The sequence below is a fragment of the Xyrauchen texanus genome, chromosome 19, assembly GCF_025860055.1.
Source record: "Xyrauchen texanus isolate HMW12.3.18 chromosome 19, RBS_HiC_50CHRs, whole genome shotgun sequence".
Classification (NCBI taxonomy): domain Eukaryota; kingdom Metazoa; phylum Chordata; class Actinopteri; order Cypriniformes; family Catostomidae; genus Xyrauchen; species Xyrauchen texanus.
Window position 1 is genome coordinate 354,188 of NC_068294.1, and position 17,770 is coordinate 371,957.

Below are 17,770 nucleotides of genomic sequence, written 5' to 3' on the forward strand. Positions count from 1 at the left end.
TGATGCTGACCTCATCATCCCCAACTGCGTTGTCAAGTGGCCTGGGTCTGTCCATGATGCACGCATCCTGAGGGAGAGCACTCTATATAGAGACCTCCAAACCAACCGACCGGATGGCATAATATTAGGAGACAGTGCCTACCCACTCCTACCATGGCTGATGACTCCTTTTCTAACAGCAAATACACCGGCGCAGGCACGCTTCAACACTGCTCATTGCAGAGCAAGATGTGCAATTGAACGTTTAAATGGAGTTCTTAAGAGGCGCTTTGCATGCCTTAACTACCTGAGAGCGGAACCACAGAAAGCATGCAACATAACCCTTGCCTGTATTGTTCTGCACAACATCGCTACTAAGCGCAGTGTCCCTCTCTGTGCTGACAATGATGCACCTGAGCCCCTTGGAGACCCTAACCAACTTCCTGCATTCTGCCAGAACGAGCAAACAGGACGTGCAACAAGGGACGCAATAGTTAGACACTATTTCTGATTTGGATTTGTTTTGGATTTCAAAAATCAGTTATTGCCATTCTTTGCATTTTTTTGGTTATTCTGTAATCATTGCATGCATCACTAATAAATATTCTAAAAACAAAAATATTTTCGATTGTGTGAATATATATATCAGTTAGTGACAAAATAAAATTTATTGTTTTTGGTCAATTTTGACAGCTGTTTGGGGGATTATTTTATGAGGCCAAACTCTTTCTATTTTGCTGTAGGCCTATACTGAAAGGCTGAATACGTTAAAGCCTACCTAATCACTGTAGCCTGATGGATGAAAAAATAAAATTAAAACCTTATGAATCAATAGGATATCTTGTAAGATACTGCATGATTCAAATATAGTATTATTTGATTCATTTTTAAAGTTTTCATTACATTTTGGGCATGAAATCCATGCTGAATCCACCCTTCTGATGGGATCAGTTTAATCCAGATTTTATGGATAAAAGTGATCCAAATCCTACAAAAAAGTTCTGAAAAACCCAAACTAAAGGTTTGATCCGGATCAAAACCAAGATTGGATTACGTGATCTAATCCAATTATGTAATCCGTTTTTTCTTTTGAAAAACCCATTTTCAAGATTTGATCCAATATGTTATCCAAAATCCTAGTGGATTACTTTTGAAAAACCGGGCCTAGAGGATTACATGGAGGATTTTTGTGCTCTGGCATGCCAGGTGAACTTCACTTTTTGTTTTGGACTAATTGAGCCAACCTCTTCCTTAATGCCTAGCAGTTGCAGTCCCCTCAATCTGGCCCAATATATCGATCTTGCCCTGCAGATTAGTGGTTCCATGTTCACTGTGGGGGAGGTGGACACAGAGCCAGAGTTCCTCGACATGGCCGCCGCCGAGCCAGGATTTCACGTCATGGCCGCCGCCGAGCAAGGGTTTCACGTCATGGCTGCCGCGGTGCCAGGGTTTCACGTCATGGCCGCCAAGCCAGCATCCCACGTCATTGCCAATGAGCCAATGCCCATGTCTGCCACAGCCAACAAGCCAACATTGCCAGCCTCATCTGTCCCAGAGCCTGCACTGCCAACTTCGTCCTCACGGAGGAGGAGGAGGAGGAGAAGGAATTTAATCTCTGAGTCTCAGCTCATGTTCACGGCCACAGAGGTCATACCCAAGACCATGTCCATGCTTACGACCACAGAGGTCGCTCTCGAGACTCAATCCATGCCCACGACCACAAGGGTCGCTCCCGAGACAATGTCCATGCTTACGACCACAGAAGTTGCTCTTGAGACTCAGTTCATGCCCACGACAACAAGGGTTGCTCCCGAGACTCTGCCCACGACCACAAGGGTCGCTCCCGAGACAATGTCCATGCTTACGACCACAGAAGTTGCTCTTGAGACTCAGTTCATGCCCACGACAACAAGGGTTGCTCCCGAGACTCTGCCCACGACCACAAGGGTCGCTCCCGAGACAATGTCCATGCTTACGACCACAGAAGTTGCTCTTGAGACTCAGTTCATGCCCACGACAACAAGGGTTGCTCCCGAGACTCTGCCCACGACCACAGAGGTCGCTCCCGAGGCTCTGCCCACGTATGCCAAGTCTCCAAGTCTTTACCCATGTTCACGACCACAGAGGTCATTTCCCAATTATCCATGGCTCCGCGTTCCATGACTTTGCACCACATCATGGAAGCCAAGCCAGAGTCAGCTCCAGGCCATGTCACAGCCGAGTCAGAATCAGCTCCAGGCCATGTCACAGCCGAGCCACCGCTTAATCGTTTTTAGATCCAAGATGGCGGCGCGGTAGCACGCAGCGGCCACTCCGGATCCACAACGGTGCTATTTTTGTTAAAAAAGCCCGACTTTTGCAACACATGGACATCGGAGCAACCAGTGTTCGTGTCTACCATCGCCAGACACTACTCAAATATAAGAATCATGCAAAAACCAAGCTGCATGATGACCTGCAGGAGGCGCTACGCGTACTCGGCTTGCTGCGGAGACCAGGCCTCCAGCCCTCGGCGTCGCCTGATGCCGGTGGCCGGGGAGAGGACGTCGTAGCGGTGTGCGAAAGCGAAGCCGGAAAGAGGGCGGGGGTCCATGCTAGGCTAAAAACAAACCCTAGCCGGCCGGCTCTCCCGTCTATCCTGCTCTCAAATGTTTGCTCCCTGGACAATAAACTGGACTATATCCGACTCCAGCAGGCTACGCAGCGTGAGTTTAGAGACTGCTGCGTCTTTGTTTTCACGGAGACGTGGCTCAGCGACAGAGTTCGGATGCCGCCATTCAGCTAGACGGGCTCGCCTCGTTTCGTGCCGACAGAAATACAGCTCTCTGCGGTAAGACTCGCGGTGGTGGCTTGTGTGTTTACATCAACACGGAATGGTGCAATAACTCTATGTTAGTCTCTAGTTACTGTTCATCGCTTTTGGAGCTTGTGACTGTTAGATGCAGACCTTTTTATCTACCACGGGAATTCACCACTGTTTGCATAACCGGGTTTACATTCCCCCAGCTAACGCTAAGGAAGCGCTCTGTGAACTGTATGGGGCTATGAGCGAACTGCAGAACGCTCACCCCGACGGACTGTTTATTGTCGCCAGAGATTTCAACCATGCAAATCTCAAGACAGTGCTCCCTAAATTCCATCAGTATGTGGACTTTGCAATGAGAGGGGCGAACGGCTTGATCTTGTTTACACAAACATCCCAGGCGTGCGGGCGGAGCCCCGCCCCACCTCGGCTACTCAGACCACATCTCTGTTATGTTAATTCCAGCATACAGACCGCTAGTCAGGCGCACAAAACCGCTTCAGAAGCAGGTGAAAACCTGGCCAGCAGGAGCCATCTCTGCTCTTCAGGACTGTTTTGAGTGTACTGACTGGCACATGTTCAGGGAGGCTGCAACATATGGCGATTCTACCAACTTGGAGGAATACACAGCATCAGTGACCAGCTACATCAGCAAGTGCATTGATGATGTCACTTTCTCCAAGACCATCACCACACGCTCCAACCAGAAGCCGTGGATGACTGCGGAGGTGTGCACGCTGCTGAGGTCCTGAGACTCCGCCTTCAGAGCAGGCAATAAGGCAGCCCTAAGAACAGCTAGGGCCAAACTGTCACGGGCAATCAGAGAGGCAAAGCGCGCACACGCCCAGAGAATCCACAGTCACTTCCAGGACAGCGGTGACACGCGGCGCATGTGGCAGGGCATCCAGGCCATCACCAACTACAGGGCAACATCAGTTGCCTGTGACAAAGATGCCTCCCTTTCAGATGCGCTGAACGACTTCTACGCTCGGTTTGAAGTGCAGAACGACGTGATGGCGAGGAAGTCCACCCCTCCTCCCAACGACCAGGTGCTCTGTCTTACCACGGCAGATGTGAGGAAAACTCTACGTAGAGTCAACCCACGGAAGGCTGCTGGACCAGACAACATTCCTGGCAGAGTGCTCAGAGGATGTGCAGACCAGCTAGCAGATGTTCTTACCGACATCTTCAACATCTCTCTGAGCAGCGCCGTTGTTCCAACGTGCTTCAAGGCCACCACCATCATCCCCATGCCAAAGAAGTCTTCAGTGTCCTGCCTCAACGACTACCGTCCCGTCGCACTTACACCCATCATCATGAAGTGCTTCGAGAGGCTCGTCATGAGGCAGATTAAGACCCAGCTGCCCCCCTCACTAGACCCACTGCAGTTTGCGTATCGTTCAAACCGTTCAGCGGACGATGCCATCACCACAACCCTCCATCTGGCCCTCACCCACCTAGACAATAAGGACTCATACGTTCGAATGCTGTTCATAGATTTCAGCTCAGCATTCAACACAATCATTCCCCAGCACCTGATTGGAAAGCTGAACCTGCTGGGCCTGGACACCTCCCTCTGCAACTCGATCCTGGACTTCCTGACTGGGAGACCTCAGTCAGTCCGGATCGGGAACAGCATCTCCACCACCACCACACTGAGCACTGGGGCCCCCAGGGCTGTGTGCTCAGTCCACTGCTGTTCACTCTGCTGACTCACGACTGTGCAGCAATGCACAGCTCGAATCACATCATCAAGTTCGCCGATGACCACGACCGTGGTGGGTCTCATCAGCAAGAACAACGAGTCAGCATACAGAGAGGAGGTGCAGCGGCTGACGAACTGGTGTAGAGCCAACAACCTGTCCCTGAATGTCGACAAAACAAAAGAGATGGTTGTTGACTTTAGGAGAGCACAAGGTGAACACACTCCGCTGAACATTGACGGCTCCTCTGTGGAGATCGTCAAGAGCACCAAATTTCTTGGTGTTCACCTGGCGGAGAACCTCACCTGGTCCCTCAACACCAGCTCTATCACCAAGAAAGCCCAGCAGCGTCTCTACTTTCTTCGAAGGCTGAGGAAAGCACATCTCCCAACCCCCATCCTCACTACATTCTATAGAGGGACTATTGAGAGCATCCTGAGCAGCTGCATCACTGCCTGGTTTGGGACTTGCACCGTTTTGGACCGCAAAGCCCTGCAGAGGATAGTGAGGACAGCTGAGAAGATCATTGGGGTCTCTCTTCCCTCCATCAAAGACATTTAAAAAAAACACTGTATCCATAAAGCAACCAGCATTATGGACGACCCCACACACCCCTCACACAAACTCTTTACCCTCCTCCCGTCTGGCAAGAGGTACCGAAGCATTCGGGCCCTCACGGCCAGACTGTGTAACAGCTTCTTCCCCAAGCCATCAGACTTCTCAATACTCAGAGACTGGTTTGACACACACGTGTCCTGAGTTGCACTTTAATAACTGTCACTTTATAACTGTCTGCTACCTCAATAACTGCTATGTGCATAGAACATTATCTCATAGTATGTTATGTTTACATTTTTAGAAACTGTCATCTTTTTGCACTACTGAGTACTGGTCGGCGCTGCACTGTCTATTGTCCTGTTCATTGTCAGTACTTTTTGCACATGTTTGCACGTGCACTTTATATAGGTAGTTTATATAGGTATTTTATTTCGTTGTGTAGTCTCATGTGGTCCTGTGTTGGTCCTTTGTTGTTTTTATGTAGCACCATGGTCCTGGAGGAACGTTGTCTCGTTTTGCTGTGTACTGTACTAACTGTATATGGTTGAAACGACAATAAAAACCACTTGACTTGACTTGACTTGGTAGTGTCCGGTAGTGGTAATCGGTAGTGTCACAGCCAAGCCAGAGTCAGCTCAAGGCCATGTCACAGCCAAGCCAGAGTCAGCTCCAGGCCATGTCACAGCCGAACCTCAGCCTGCTCCATGCCATGTCACAGCCGAACCTCAGTCTGCTCCATGCCATGTCACAGTCAGTCCCCAGACTTCATGCCATGTCACAGCCGAACCACAGCCCGCTCCATGCCATGCCTTAGGCCCGCCTCTGCTCCACGATCCAGGCCCGCCTCTGCTTCACGGTCCAGGCCCCCTATTCCACCTTGGTCCTCAGCTCCATCGGCTCTGCCCCTTGAGCCTCTCATGGCTCCACCCAGCTCCCTACAGAACTCTGGACTTAAGTCATGTTTTATGTGTGTTTTTTCATTAGAGGGGGGAATATGTCATGTTTATTCTGTTGGTTCCTGTTTTTCATGTCTCTTATTTTGAAAAGTTCATGTCATGTGTTTCCCTCCATGTTCATGTGTCTTGTTTTCATTGTTTGATTACCTATGTTATTTTTTCTAGTTTGTAATTGGTTTTAGGTTATTAGTCTTGTTATCTTGTTTAGTGTTCTGTTTGATCATTGGTTTATGTTCCCCCATGTCTGTGTATTAAAGCCCTCATGTTTGCCATTGTCTCTTGTCTAGTATTGATGTATGTATATGTAGCCATGTTTAAGTCTAGTCATGTTTATGTTTAGTTCATGTGTTGAGTTAGGGTTTTCACGAATGTAAATAAACTGCACTTGGGTTCTTCAATTCACGTCATTGTGTCATTGCCATTGCCAGCTAAAACGTTACAGTCACAGAACATCTCAGTAACTGTAAGACTGTGTGTTGTTGTTTTGTATGATGTTAAATGTTGGACAAAACAGCGCGCAAGTGAATTTCAACCGTGTGAGCACCATGACACAGCTCGCACGTAAAATGTAACCCTGCAGAACTTGACAGAACAAAAAATATGATTGTGCACACAAATTAAAAATTCCCACACACGCACAAGTTATTTTCTGCCGGATACACAGTCATTATAAAGCCTTGCTACTGACGACGATCATTATCGGTCATATAATGTTGCAACTGACAAATCAGAATCAAACATTTCAGAGAGATATTCCTGTAATAATATTATATTTTATGTACACTTCATTTCCTAACCTGGCCTTATTCTGCTGCACCTGCTCTGCTTTCCCAGCCCCAAGGGTCCCAGGGCCTGACTGGCTTCCTCTCTAAGCCTGCATTTCATCTATATAATGAATTAATGTAGAGGCTGATGAGGAGTGGATGGCCCTTGCAGTACCACACAAAGAAGCTGGGAACTATCTGGCATCTAGATATCTACACTTACCATTTTGTGAAACACTAACGTTCCCTTCAACATTAACGTTAGATGGATAGATGGGGTACCTCTAAACAGGTTCACTAAACGCCTTGCTGCGTTCTATATTTCCACCTATTTTCAGTTATTATCAAAGACAGAAAACACACACACACACACACACACACATATATATATATATATATATATATTTATTTATATAAACGCACAAAACATCTTACAGCTAAAAGAAATTAAGGAGGAATTTAGAAAGAAACCATAACCTCTTTACTGTCTGCCATCATCCGATTCCCAGTCTTCCTAGTTCCCTCCTTTGGAAAAATAAAACCCATTATATTAGGAAATCACAGTTAGTGAAAGAGTATGATAAAGGTGGTATCAACGCCTTGGACTTTGAATACATTTTTGGGGCATTTGTAAATGGTTGCAATCATACTTACGCTATGTGATAGATATCTAGATCTATATTTCATAAAATAGGTGGGCCTGAATTTCTTTTAAAATGTGATTGAGGTATCTAAGATTCCTATTAAATTATCAAACTTCCACAAACAACTTCTCCAATACTGTAAAATTATATTTACCCACAAATTTTCTCCCCATGGATCCACCCTATGGAATAACAGGTTCATTACAATTAATATGAAATCATTGTTTAAAAGTGATTGGTATGAGAAGGGTATTGTGTTTGTGAATGATAAATTAGGTGATAATGGTAACTTTTTGGGACATTTTGCATTTTTGCTCAAGTATAATCTTAACCGCACTTATAGAGAATATAATACAATGTGTAAATCAATACCGTTATTACCGTTAATCCAAAACACATTGATGTATGTGAGAATAAGACTTTCACCAACCTTACCAAATCTAGTAATTAATGAATGTAATTTACATTACAGAAAATGTTATAACAAATGTATTTATATAACAAAATATTTTTGGATTATAATAGTGTGTACAAGTTCCAAATATGAATGCCTTGTCCATAGATAAACCACATTTCAAATTCATCAAATGGCCCATTTCCCCTAAAGTCAAAGAGACTCACTTTAAAAAAATTATAAAATATATCCGGTTGCTGACTCTCTTAGAAAGAGGTTTAAATTTGAAGTAGATCCCTGTGAATTTTGTGAGGCAGCTGATGAGTCTCTGGAACACTTGTTCTTTGTATGTCCTATGGGCAAAAGCTTCTGGTCTGATTTAAATAATTGGCTGTCATTTAAGATGGATGGACATCCTGATGTTTGACTTATCACAATTCTCTTTTATATGGATCCATAATGTAGATTCATCCCTTTCTGATTTGGTTAATATGATTGTCCTCATGGGTAAATATCATTGATTATAGTAAGTAGAGATATTCGAAGCCTTCTTTTTCATGGTTTATGAACGATTATAAATTGTATTTTCCTCACTGAAATAAGTAAAGTCTAGTAAAATTGCTAGAAATATGTGTAGTGATATATCCAGACAGTTGTTTAGATAAATATCCACTTGTATACTACATCTAAATTATGCTTTTATTTTAATTTTTTCTTTAATATTTTAATTTTTTCTCAAGCCTTTTGATCTCGAGACGTTTTTTTTTTTTAAATACCCCCTTGTTGTTTGCTTTTTGTTGTTCAGTATTGTGTAGGGGACGCTTTTCTTTCATTTACACTGACAATAATTGTATTGTTCCAATTGATGTATATTTCTTATTTCTCCACTAAGAGAGTTTTGTATGTTTTTTCTTGTCAAAAATGACAATTTTCTTGTCCAACAACAGCCAATCACGAGAGATTCGAAGAGATGCAGCCAATCAATACAGTATTTGGTCAGCAGCCAATAGCATTTGTTAACAGAAAGGATTGGGCCCCGCCCCAGTGTGTCAAAAGAAAACCGACTTCTGTGCAGAAAAAAAACTCGCGCGTGTGTACAGATCTGCGCGCTTGTGTGCAGAAAAGAACTCGTGCGTGTGCAGAAAAGAACTCGCGCGTGTGTACAGATCTGTATGGAATCAATTCCATGCCACATATATTTGCAAAAATATAAAGTATTGCGTACTCCAGGTAGGGAATGATTGCCCCAAGTGAAGGAGTTAAAGTACCTGGGGGTCTTGTTCACGAGTGAGGGGACAATGGAGCGGGAGGTTGGCCGGAGAATCGGGGCAGCGGGGGCGGTATTGCACTCGCTCTATCGCACCGTTGTCACGAAAAGAGAGTTGAGCCGAAAGGCAAAGCTCTCGATCTACCGGTCACTTTTTGTTCCTACCCTCACCTATGGTCATGAAGGTTGGGTCATGACCGAATGAACTAGGTCGCGAGTACAAGCGGCCGAAATGGGCTTCCTCAGAAGGGTGGCGGGCTTCTCCCTTAGAGATAGGGTGAGGAGCTCAGTCATCCGTGAGGAGCTCGGAGTAGAGCCGCTGCTCCTTTGCGTTGGAAATGCAGATTAAAAGGAGCATTGCAAAATAATTAGTAGGCATTGCAAAGAAAAAGATGTGTGGCAAAATCATTGCTGCCTAAAAATCTGTTGCAGAGATAAAAAAGTTCAAAGTTCTTTAGTTTCTTTTACAACAGTCATTGATTTTTGCAATTAATTATATCTTGGTTTTTGCTATATTTTATTTATATTTTGCAATTCTTTATTTTTGTTTGCAAAACGTTCTTTTTTTCTGTCGATACTTTATTTTACGTTTGTGATACTTAATTTTTGTTTTAAAAAAAAATGTTTTTTTTTTTTGCTCAATACTTTTTTTCTTTTGCAAAACTTTATTTTATTTTACAATACTTTATATTTTTGCAAATATATGTGGCATGGAATTGATCCCATAGATCTGCGCGTTCGTGTGCAGAAAATAACTTGCGCGTGTGCAGAAAATGACTCGCGGTTTTGTTATTTTTGCTCGCAACTTGTTAATTTGTGTGCACAATCATATTTTTTGTGCTCGAGTTTGTGATTTGCAAGTTCTGCAGGTTTACATTTAAGTGCAAGCTGTGTCATGGTGCTCACACTGTTGAAATTCACTTGCGCGCTATGTTTATGCGCTTGCGCTGTTTTGTCCAACATTTAACGTCGTAGTTTTGGAATGATATTTTTAAACACTTCAATTCTATCCCCCAAACTAAAATTCCAAAATAGCCGTTGGGTTAACAAGTGTACTTTATAAAGTCAGACTTTCATACATTCATGGAAGGGTCCATATTTTTGTGTGTATATAAATATATATTTTAGTCGCTTTTTCCATTTTTGCTGTTTCATTAACTGTTTTATGATAGTGCATGATTAATTTTTGGTTTCATGATTTTAAGGTTTGTCTATACAGAAGTTGACTTTAAAAAATAAACCTTGAGAAATATTAAATGGATTGTGACAACTAACGTTTACACATAACTATACATTTATAGGTTTATACTTGATCAACATAATTTTCTCTAGCTTTTATTACTGGTGAATTTGGACACCCAAATAAACATGAGGCAAAACAACCCATGCTTCTGTCTGGGTTTATCGCTGGAGTAACTAGGACAGTAATGCTGACCCCTTGTGACTGTTTAATCCCACCAGCAGTTCATCAAAACATTCATATCACATCTGACTGTCCGCCCAAAACGGCAACTTCAAAACTCCTTCATGACCCAAATAAACCACTGGATGATGGTGATGTTTAGGTAGGAGTGATCTGAATTAAAGCCGAGAGGAGTGTCCTGGCCTGGAAAACTCACATCATTTCCACAACAAGCTCATGTGTGTTATGATGAATTTATCCAAGAATGCATGAAAGATGCTTAAATGCATTTAGTGCTTCAATTCTTCCTATATTTGAACAGTCAAAATAAAAAATAATTTGCATTGAGAGGGGATTACTTGCTTATAAACAACCTTTAAAAATATATTCACCATCATCATTTACTCACCCATATTATGCTCCAAACCTAAATGACAATACAATACAACTGTACTGTCAGCCGTAGTTGAAATGTGTCTTTGTCCGCACCTGTTACAACAGTAAAAACACACAATAAAACATAATCAGTCAAATACATACAATTAACATAAGTGTTATCCACCTCAGTATAATTTCATCCTTAAAAACAGATGAATAAATGTGTTGCTGACTAAAGGTACTGTAAGTGTGGAACAGGAAAATGAGTTATTCTGAAGAATGTCCTGACTGGTCTTTTCCATACATTAAAAGTGAATAGGGACCAGAAGTGTACTTAAGAAAATAATGAATAAAGTTCTTAGGAAAAATGATAAGTAGTTTGTAAGAAACTAATTGCAATCAAATATTTTCTTAAAGGATTCACCCAAAAACGAAAATTCTCTTATCATTTACCCACCCCCATGCCATCCCATATGTGCATGACTTTCTTTCGTCTGCTGAGCAAATTTGAAGAAAAAAACTGAAATGAATATCTCAGCTCAGTAGTTGCTTAAAATGCAAGTGGATGGTGATCCAACCTTTCAAACTCAAAAAAAGAAAACAGACAATCAGCTTAAACGTCATGCGTTCGACCCCACTGGTTTTATTAATGTTTTCTAAAGCTAAACTATCACATTTGGTACAAAAAAAGATAAATATTTTAACACTTTTTAACAATAAAGCAATGCTTCCAGTCAGCAGCAATATGCACGTTACGTCAGGGCTGGATTGGGAAGAGAAATCGGCACGGGATTTTACATGGCAACTGGCCCAAAACTTGTCGAGTTGGGGGGTGGGGGTTATCTGAAAGTTGGGGGGTGTTCGCTGTCCTTTTCTGCATATCGCGGCACCCTTTTGTGGTCCGTTTTGCATAACGTGGCGGGTCATTTCAGCTTATCACGGTACATTTGGCCTGTGTCGTGGATGACCCACCGGCCCGGTCGGTTATCCCAATGGCCAGTCCGCCCTTGATTGGCCACAAAGTACGTTGGCCCACCGGGTCATTCACCCGGTATGCCAGATTACCAGTCTAGCCCTGTGTTTTGTAATCACATTGGCATGTTCACGCAAGAACAGATGCTTCAAAGGTCTTGCATTATAAGGACCTACTGAGCTGAGATATTTTTCTTCAAATGTGTTCTGCTGAAGACAGAAAGTAATATACATCTGGGATGACATGAAGTTGAAGAAATGATGAGAGAATTTTCATTTTTGGGTGAACTATCCCTTTAAGAACATCTTGTTTTCCTTAAGAATAAAATGACAGGGGGGGTCTAGGTAGCTCAGTGGTAAAGATGCTGACTACCTCCACTCGAGCTCACGAGTTTAAATCCAGAGTGTGCTGAGTGACTCCAGCCAGGTCTCCTAAGCAGCCAAATTGGCCCGGTTGCTAGGGAGGGTAGAGTCACATGGAGTAACCTCCTCATGGTCGCTCTCGGTGGGTTGTGCGTGAATGCCGTGGTGGATGGCGTGAAGCCTCCACATGCACTATGTCTCTGTGGTAACGTAAGTTTGTGAGATGTGTTAGTTTAACAACATTAACCATTACAGGAGGACTTACTTGCTGGCAACCATTTGAAAACCTTTAATTTGACATGGAAGAAAAGTCAAGAAACAAAACCTTCAGTAGAAAAGAGCTGGGTGTTCTTGTTGAGGAAATTACTGCAAGGAAAATGTTCTCCTTGGGAAGCTTGTTAATCATATAATGTCAGAAAGTAAGAGGGAAAAGAGAAATGGGGGTGGAGATCAGTCTCCGCTTTCTAATTATATGATTTTTTATATTTCTATGGACTCTAAGATTACTGAAAGAGAATGCAGTGCATCCGTTTAAATTTACTAACGTGATTGGTCACCACATTAACAAGCTTGAAACAACATTTAATGTTTGAAAGCTGAAAATAAAAGCTAAATAATACTCAGACACAAACATTTTTTGGTTTTAAAATCACATTTCTACATAAACAGCTTATTGCATCTTCTGAGTCAACATGATAGAACATGCCACATTTGAAACAACCAAGTATTTTCATTATAAATCTTACCTTATTGGGTTATCCTAACTTTAAGATGTTATTAACGACAATTTTAAAGATTTTATTTTTTTCCAAGAATCTGAGTTCTACTAAAGTTTTAAAGTTAGAAATTAAGAAGAAAATGGTGGTTGAGAAGAATTGTCTTCAAAGAACATTTCATGGGTCCGGCCCCAGGGCTGTCAAGCTCCACAAACAAGAAATACAATTCTATTAAAGTCAAGTCATTTTTATATGACTTTTCACAGCACACATCATTTCAAAGCAGCTTTAAAGACAATTATGCTTTAGCAGAAAAAGTCTTATGAAGCCATATGATAGCTTTATGAACATACATTTTGGGGGTAAAATATTCCTTTGAAACCCACAATTCCACATCTGACAAAAAACACAAACATAACCTTTATTTCTGATGATTCCTGTACTTTTCAGATTAATCATTCACACTCTTTCTTTGTGATTCAGGTTCCAGAAGGGCAAAGGTCTGGTGATTTTTCCTGATATCGGGGATAAGTTGGATATTATCTGTCCTAAAGCAGACATGAGCCACCCGTACGAGTATTATAAGCTGTATCTGGTAAAAAAGGATCAGGCGAAGGACTGCAGTACTGTTCTGGATCCAAATGTGCTGGTCAACTGCAACAAACCAGAGAAGAATATCAAATTCACCATCAAATTCCAGGAGTTCAGTCCAAACTACATGGGCCTGGAGTTCAAGAAGAACATCAATTACTACATCACCTGTAAGTCACTTTATTCAAATTATTAAAAATGTTTAGTGAAATAAAAATATACTTAAGGACAATTAATGCATGTTTTCCACAGTTTTTCCATTAATTGAAATCAAGGGATGATTGTATTTAATTTATATTGTTATAAATATGATTTATATGCACTAATACAGTAATAAAAAAAAAATGTTTTTTTTTTTTTTTACCCTACATATATAAAAACTTTTTTTTTTTTAATAAATAGGATGTGTAAAAACTAAAATATCACTCACTTATATTTGGGAACCTAGTTGTTATGGATTATTTATTGTTGTCCAGTTAAGTTCCCCTTCTGTCACTCACTCGACGTTGTGTTGAATGAAGTGACACAAGGGGTCTTCCTGCGATGCCAAACGTACCTCTGAACCTGAGAAAAGGCCAATGACAAGTTGGCAGACAGAATTTGCATGTCCCGCCCCGGACATACAAGTATAAAGGGAAGCGGGGGCAGTGAGTGTCAGTCAGAATTTTTCAGCCGAACGGTTGTGCAACAGCAAGCTGAAGTTCACCACTGTTTCACTCACCTCTGTCAGCGAGAAGCATTGCTGTTGGATCTACGGAGCATTTCCAGCTGGCGTTCTCTCTCCCCTGGGCGCTTCAACAGCGCTTTTCACTGCTAAAAAAGTGTTCTCCTCCTAAAAGAGTTTCATTTCTCTAAAAGAGTTTGAGTTTTCCACTCACAAAAAGAGCAGTACACAGCAGCATTGAACGTTCTTTTCAGGACGCGTATTTTTAAAGATGCCCTTCCGCCCCGTGTTGTTCCTGGATGCGGTCGATTTCTCTCCAAGACCGACGGCCACAGACGCTGCCTCGTGTGCCTGGGCAGCGATCACACCGAGGCGGCGTTCATGGATGGCTCATGTACTCATTGCGAGAACATGACCATGGCAGCATTGCGGTCCTGGCTCTCCTTCCTCCAGGCGAATACCACTTCAGCCAACTCCCGCGTCGCTCCTTCGTCCCACGGGATTGAGGATGACCTGGCTGGTGATGAAGGTGATATGGGGATAACAACAGGCTCGGTTTCGCTGGTAAATCCCCACGAAACTCCCGCCCCCCGACACACTCTCTCGCTTCCATCTGAGCTCGGGATGAGTGCGGCTCGCCTTTCAGCCAGCCGGCATTCTCCCTTGAGCCCCTGGAATTGGATGATGACATCGTTGCTGCATCGGAGAGTGTCCAGGTGTCTGACGCGGAAGACTCGACTGGGCTGCCGCCTCGGGCCAGCCCGCCCATTTCGAGGCAGACACGCATATGGCCGACATGCTTGCCCAGGCTGCCGTGGGCTTGGACTGGAACCCTCCATCCTCCCCACAGCCTTCGCTGCTTGACGACTGGTACCTCGGCTCCGGGCGTCACTCACAGCCAAAACCCCCCCCGCCCCCCAGTACCGTTCTTTACGGAAGTGCATGACGAGCTGACACGGTCGTTGAGGGCACCTTTTACTGCCCGTAACCGTGCCCTCCGCTCGTCCGCACTCATTACCCTGGATAGCAGGGCGGTCCACGGGTACACTGATGTCCCCCAGGTGGATAGAGCGGTTGCGATCCACCTGTGTCCTGAGAATGCCGCAACTGCGACGCAGTTCCCTCGTGTCAGGACCTGCAACTGCTAGCCCCGGCAGGCCAGCACTGATGAGTTCCGAAGACGCCTCTCTAGGACCTCTTTCTCAGTCTCTAACTCGCTTCTTGCCAGGTGTGCGGAGCAAGTGAAGTAATTTGAGTCTTTTCTCAGCACCCAAGCCTCGGGACGCTCTTCTGCCTCCCGACGCACTATTACCTTACCCCCCCCACCCGGTACGTCAAAAGCAATCGTCCAGTTAGTGCCACTCGCGCGGAGTTTGGATGCGTGGATTTCACTTCACAATCTGTCGTGCTGGCTGGCCAGGACCATCCGGCTCGGCTACGCGATTCAGTTCGCCCGGCTCCCGCCTCATTTCAGCGGTATCCGCTCCACTTCCGTGCGCGGCGACAAAGCCAGCGCCTTACGAGATCACAACCCTGCTCCTCAAGGATGCGATAGAGCCCGTCCCTCCAGCCGAGATGGAGAAGGGTTTCTACAGCCCTTACTTCATCGTACCAAAAAAGGCAGCGAGTTGCGACCAATCTTGGACCTGCAACTTCTCAACCGGGCTTTACACAGACTCCCATTCAAAATGCTCACGCAGAAACAGTTTCTTACCTGCAGCCGAGAGTTAGATTGGTTTACGGTGGTAGAACTGAAGGACATGTACTTCCATGTCTCCAGTCTGCCTCGACACCGGCCCTTCTTATTGTTAGCTTTCGACGACCAGGCATATCAGTACAAGGTCCTCCCCTTCGGCCTGTCCATGTCCCCTCGCATCTTCACGAAGATCGCAGAGGCAGCTCTTGCCCCGCTAAGGGAAGTGGGCATCCACATACTCAACTGCCTCGATGACTGGCTCATCCTGGCTCACTCTCGAGAGTTACTATGCGCTCACAGGGACTAGGTGCTCAGGCACCTCAGCCGTCTAGGGTTTCAGGTCAACTGGGAAAAGAGCAAGCTCATCCCGGTTCAGAGCATCTCTTTTCTCGGCATGGAGTTAGACTCAGTCTCAATGACATCACGCCTCACCAACGAGCGCGCTCAGTCAGTGCCCGCGCCACTCAAGTTGATGCATATGAGACCGCTTCAGCACTGGCTACAGACTCGAGTCCCAAGATGGGCATGGCGCCACAGCACATACTGTATGACAATCACCCCTTCTTGCCATCAGACTTTCAACCCTTGGTCAGACCTCTGTTTTCTGCGGACCGGTGTCCCCTTGCAGCAGGTGTCCAGACGTGTTGTGGTTACCACAGATGCCTCTCGGCAGGGTTGGGGCACCATGTGCAATAGGCATGCTGCCGCTGGCCTCTGGACAGGACCCCGGCAGCTTTAGCACATCAACTGCCTAGCGTTGCTGGCTGTATCCCTTGCCCTACGGAGGTTTTTCCCACTAATCTGGGGCAAGCACGTCTTGATCCATTCAGACAGCACTGTGATGGTAGTGTACATAAATCGCCATGGCGGCGTGCGCTCTCGTCATATTTCACAACTCGCCTGCAAACTCCTCCTTTGGAATCAGCCGTGACTCAGGTCACTGCGCGGCACTCACATCCTTGGCAACCGCAACCCAACACTGGACGCGCTGTCACGGCAGGTTTTACCCAGCGGAGAGTGGAGGCTCCACCCCCAAGTGGTCCAGCTGATTTGGGACCAATTCGGCAAGGCACAGATAGATCTCTTTGCATCCCAAGACAACTCCCACTGGTACTCCCTGACAGGAGCTCCTCTCGGGACAGATGCGCTGGCACAAAGCTGGCCCTGGGGGCTGCGCAAGTACGCATTTCCCCCAGTGAGCCTTCTTGCACCGGTGCTGTGCAAGATCAGGGAGGACGAGGAACAGGTCATCCTGGTGGCCCCTTATTGGCCCACCTGGGCCTGGTTTTCGGATCTCACGCTCCTCGCGACAGCACCTCCCTGGAAAATTCCCCTGAGGAAGGACCTTCTTTCTCCCACTCCCCTTCGAGCTACTTGATTCAGTTGAGCTCAAGGCCCTCTCCCTGAAGACGGCCCTCCTGATGGTTAGCCTCCTGTCAGCGACACCTGCCTGGAGTTCAGTCTGGCACATTCTCAAGTTATCCTGAGGCCGCGACTGGGCTACCTGCCCAAGGTTCCTACTACCCCCTTCAGGGACCGGGTCGTGAACCTGCAAGCGCTACTCCGGGAGGAGGTAGACCCAGCCTTTTTGTTGCTGTGTCCGGTACGTGCTTTGCGTATCTATTTGGACCGCACGCAGAGCTTTAGGTGTTCTGAGCAGCCCTTTGTCTGCTTCGGCAGACAGCGAAAAGGGAACACTGTCTCAAAACAGAGGTTAGCTCACTATGTCGTTGATCCTATTTCCTTAGCTTATCACACCCAGGCCATGCCCGCCCCTTGCGGGTTAGACCACACTGTTCGAGAAGTGTGGCCCATGGCACCTCCTTAGCAGACATCTGCAGAGCAGCGGGCCAGCCGCCGAGCTTGTTCCAATGCTAGTCATGTAGCACCTGTTCCCCCCCTCAGGGGTGCGGGGAACCT

The 17,770-nt window shown here is 45.2% G+C and overlaps 1 protein-coding gene across 1 annotated transcript in view; it reads left to right on the plus strand.

The window, feature by feature from the left end:
- LOC127659838 (ephrin-B1-like) overlaps window positions 1-17,770 on the plus strand; it is a 186,935-nt gene that overhangs the window by 113,321 nt on the left and 55,844 nt on the right. The window contains exon 2 of the mRNA XM_052149790.1: window positions 13,383-13,660. Coding sequence (XP_052005750.1) covers window positions 13,383-13,660 — 278 coding nt within the window. The remainder of the gene's footprint in view (window positions 1-13,382; window positions 13,661-17,770) is intronic.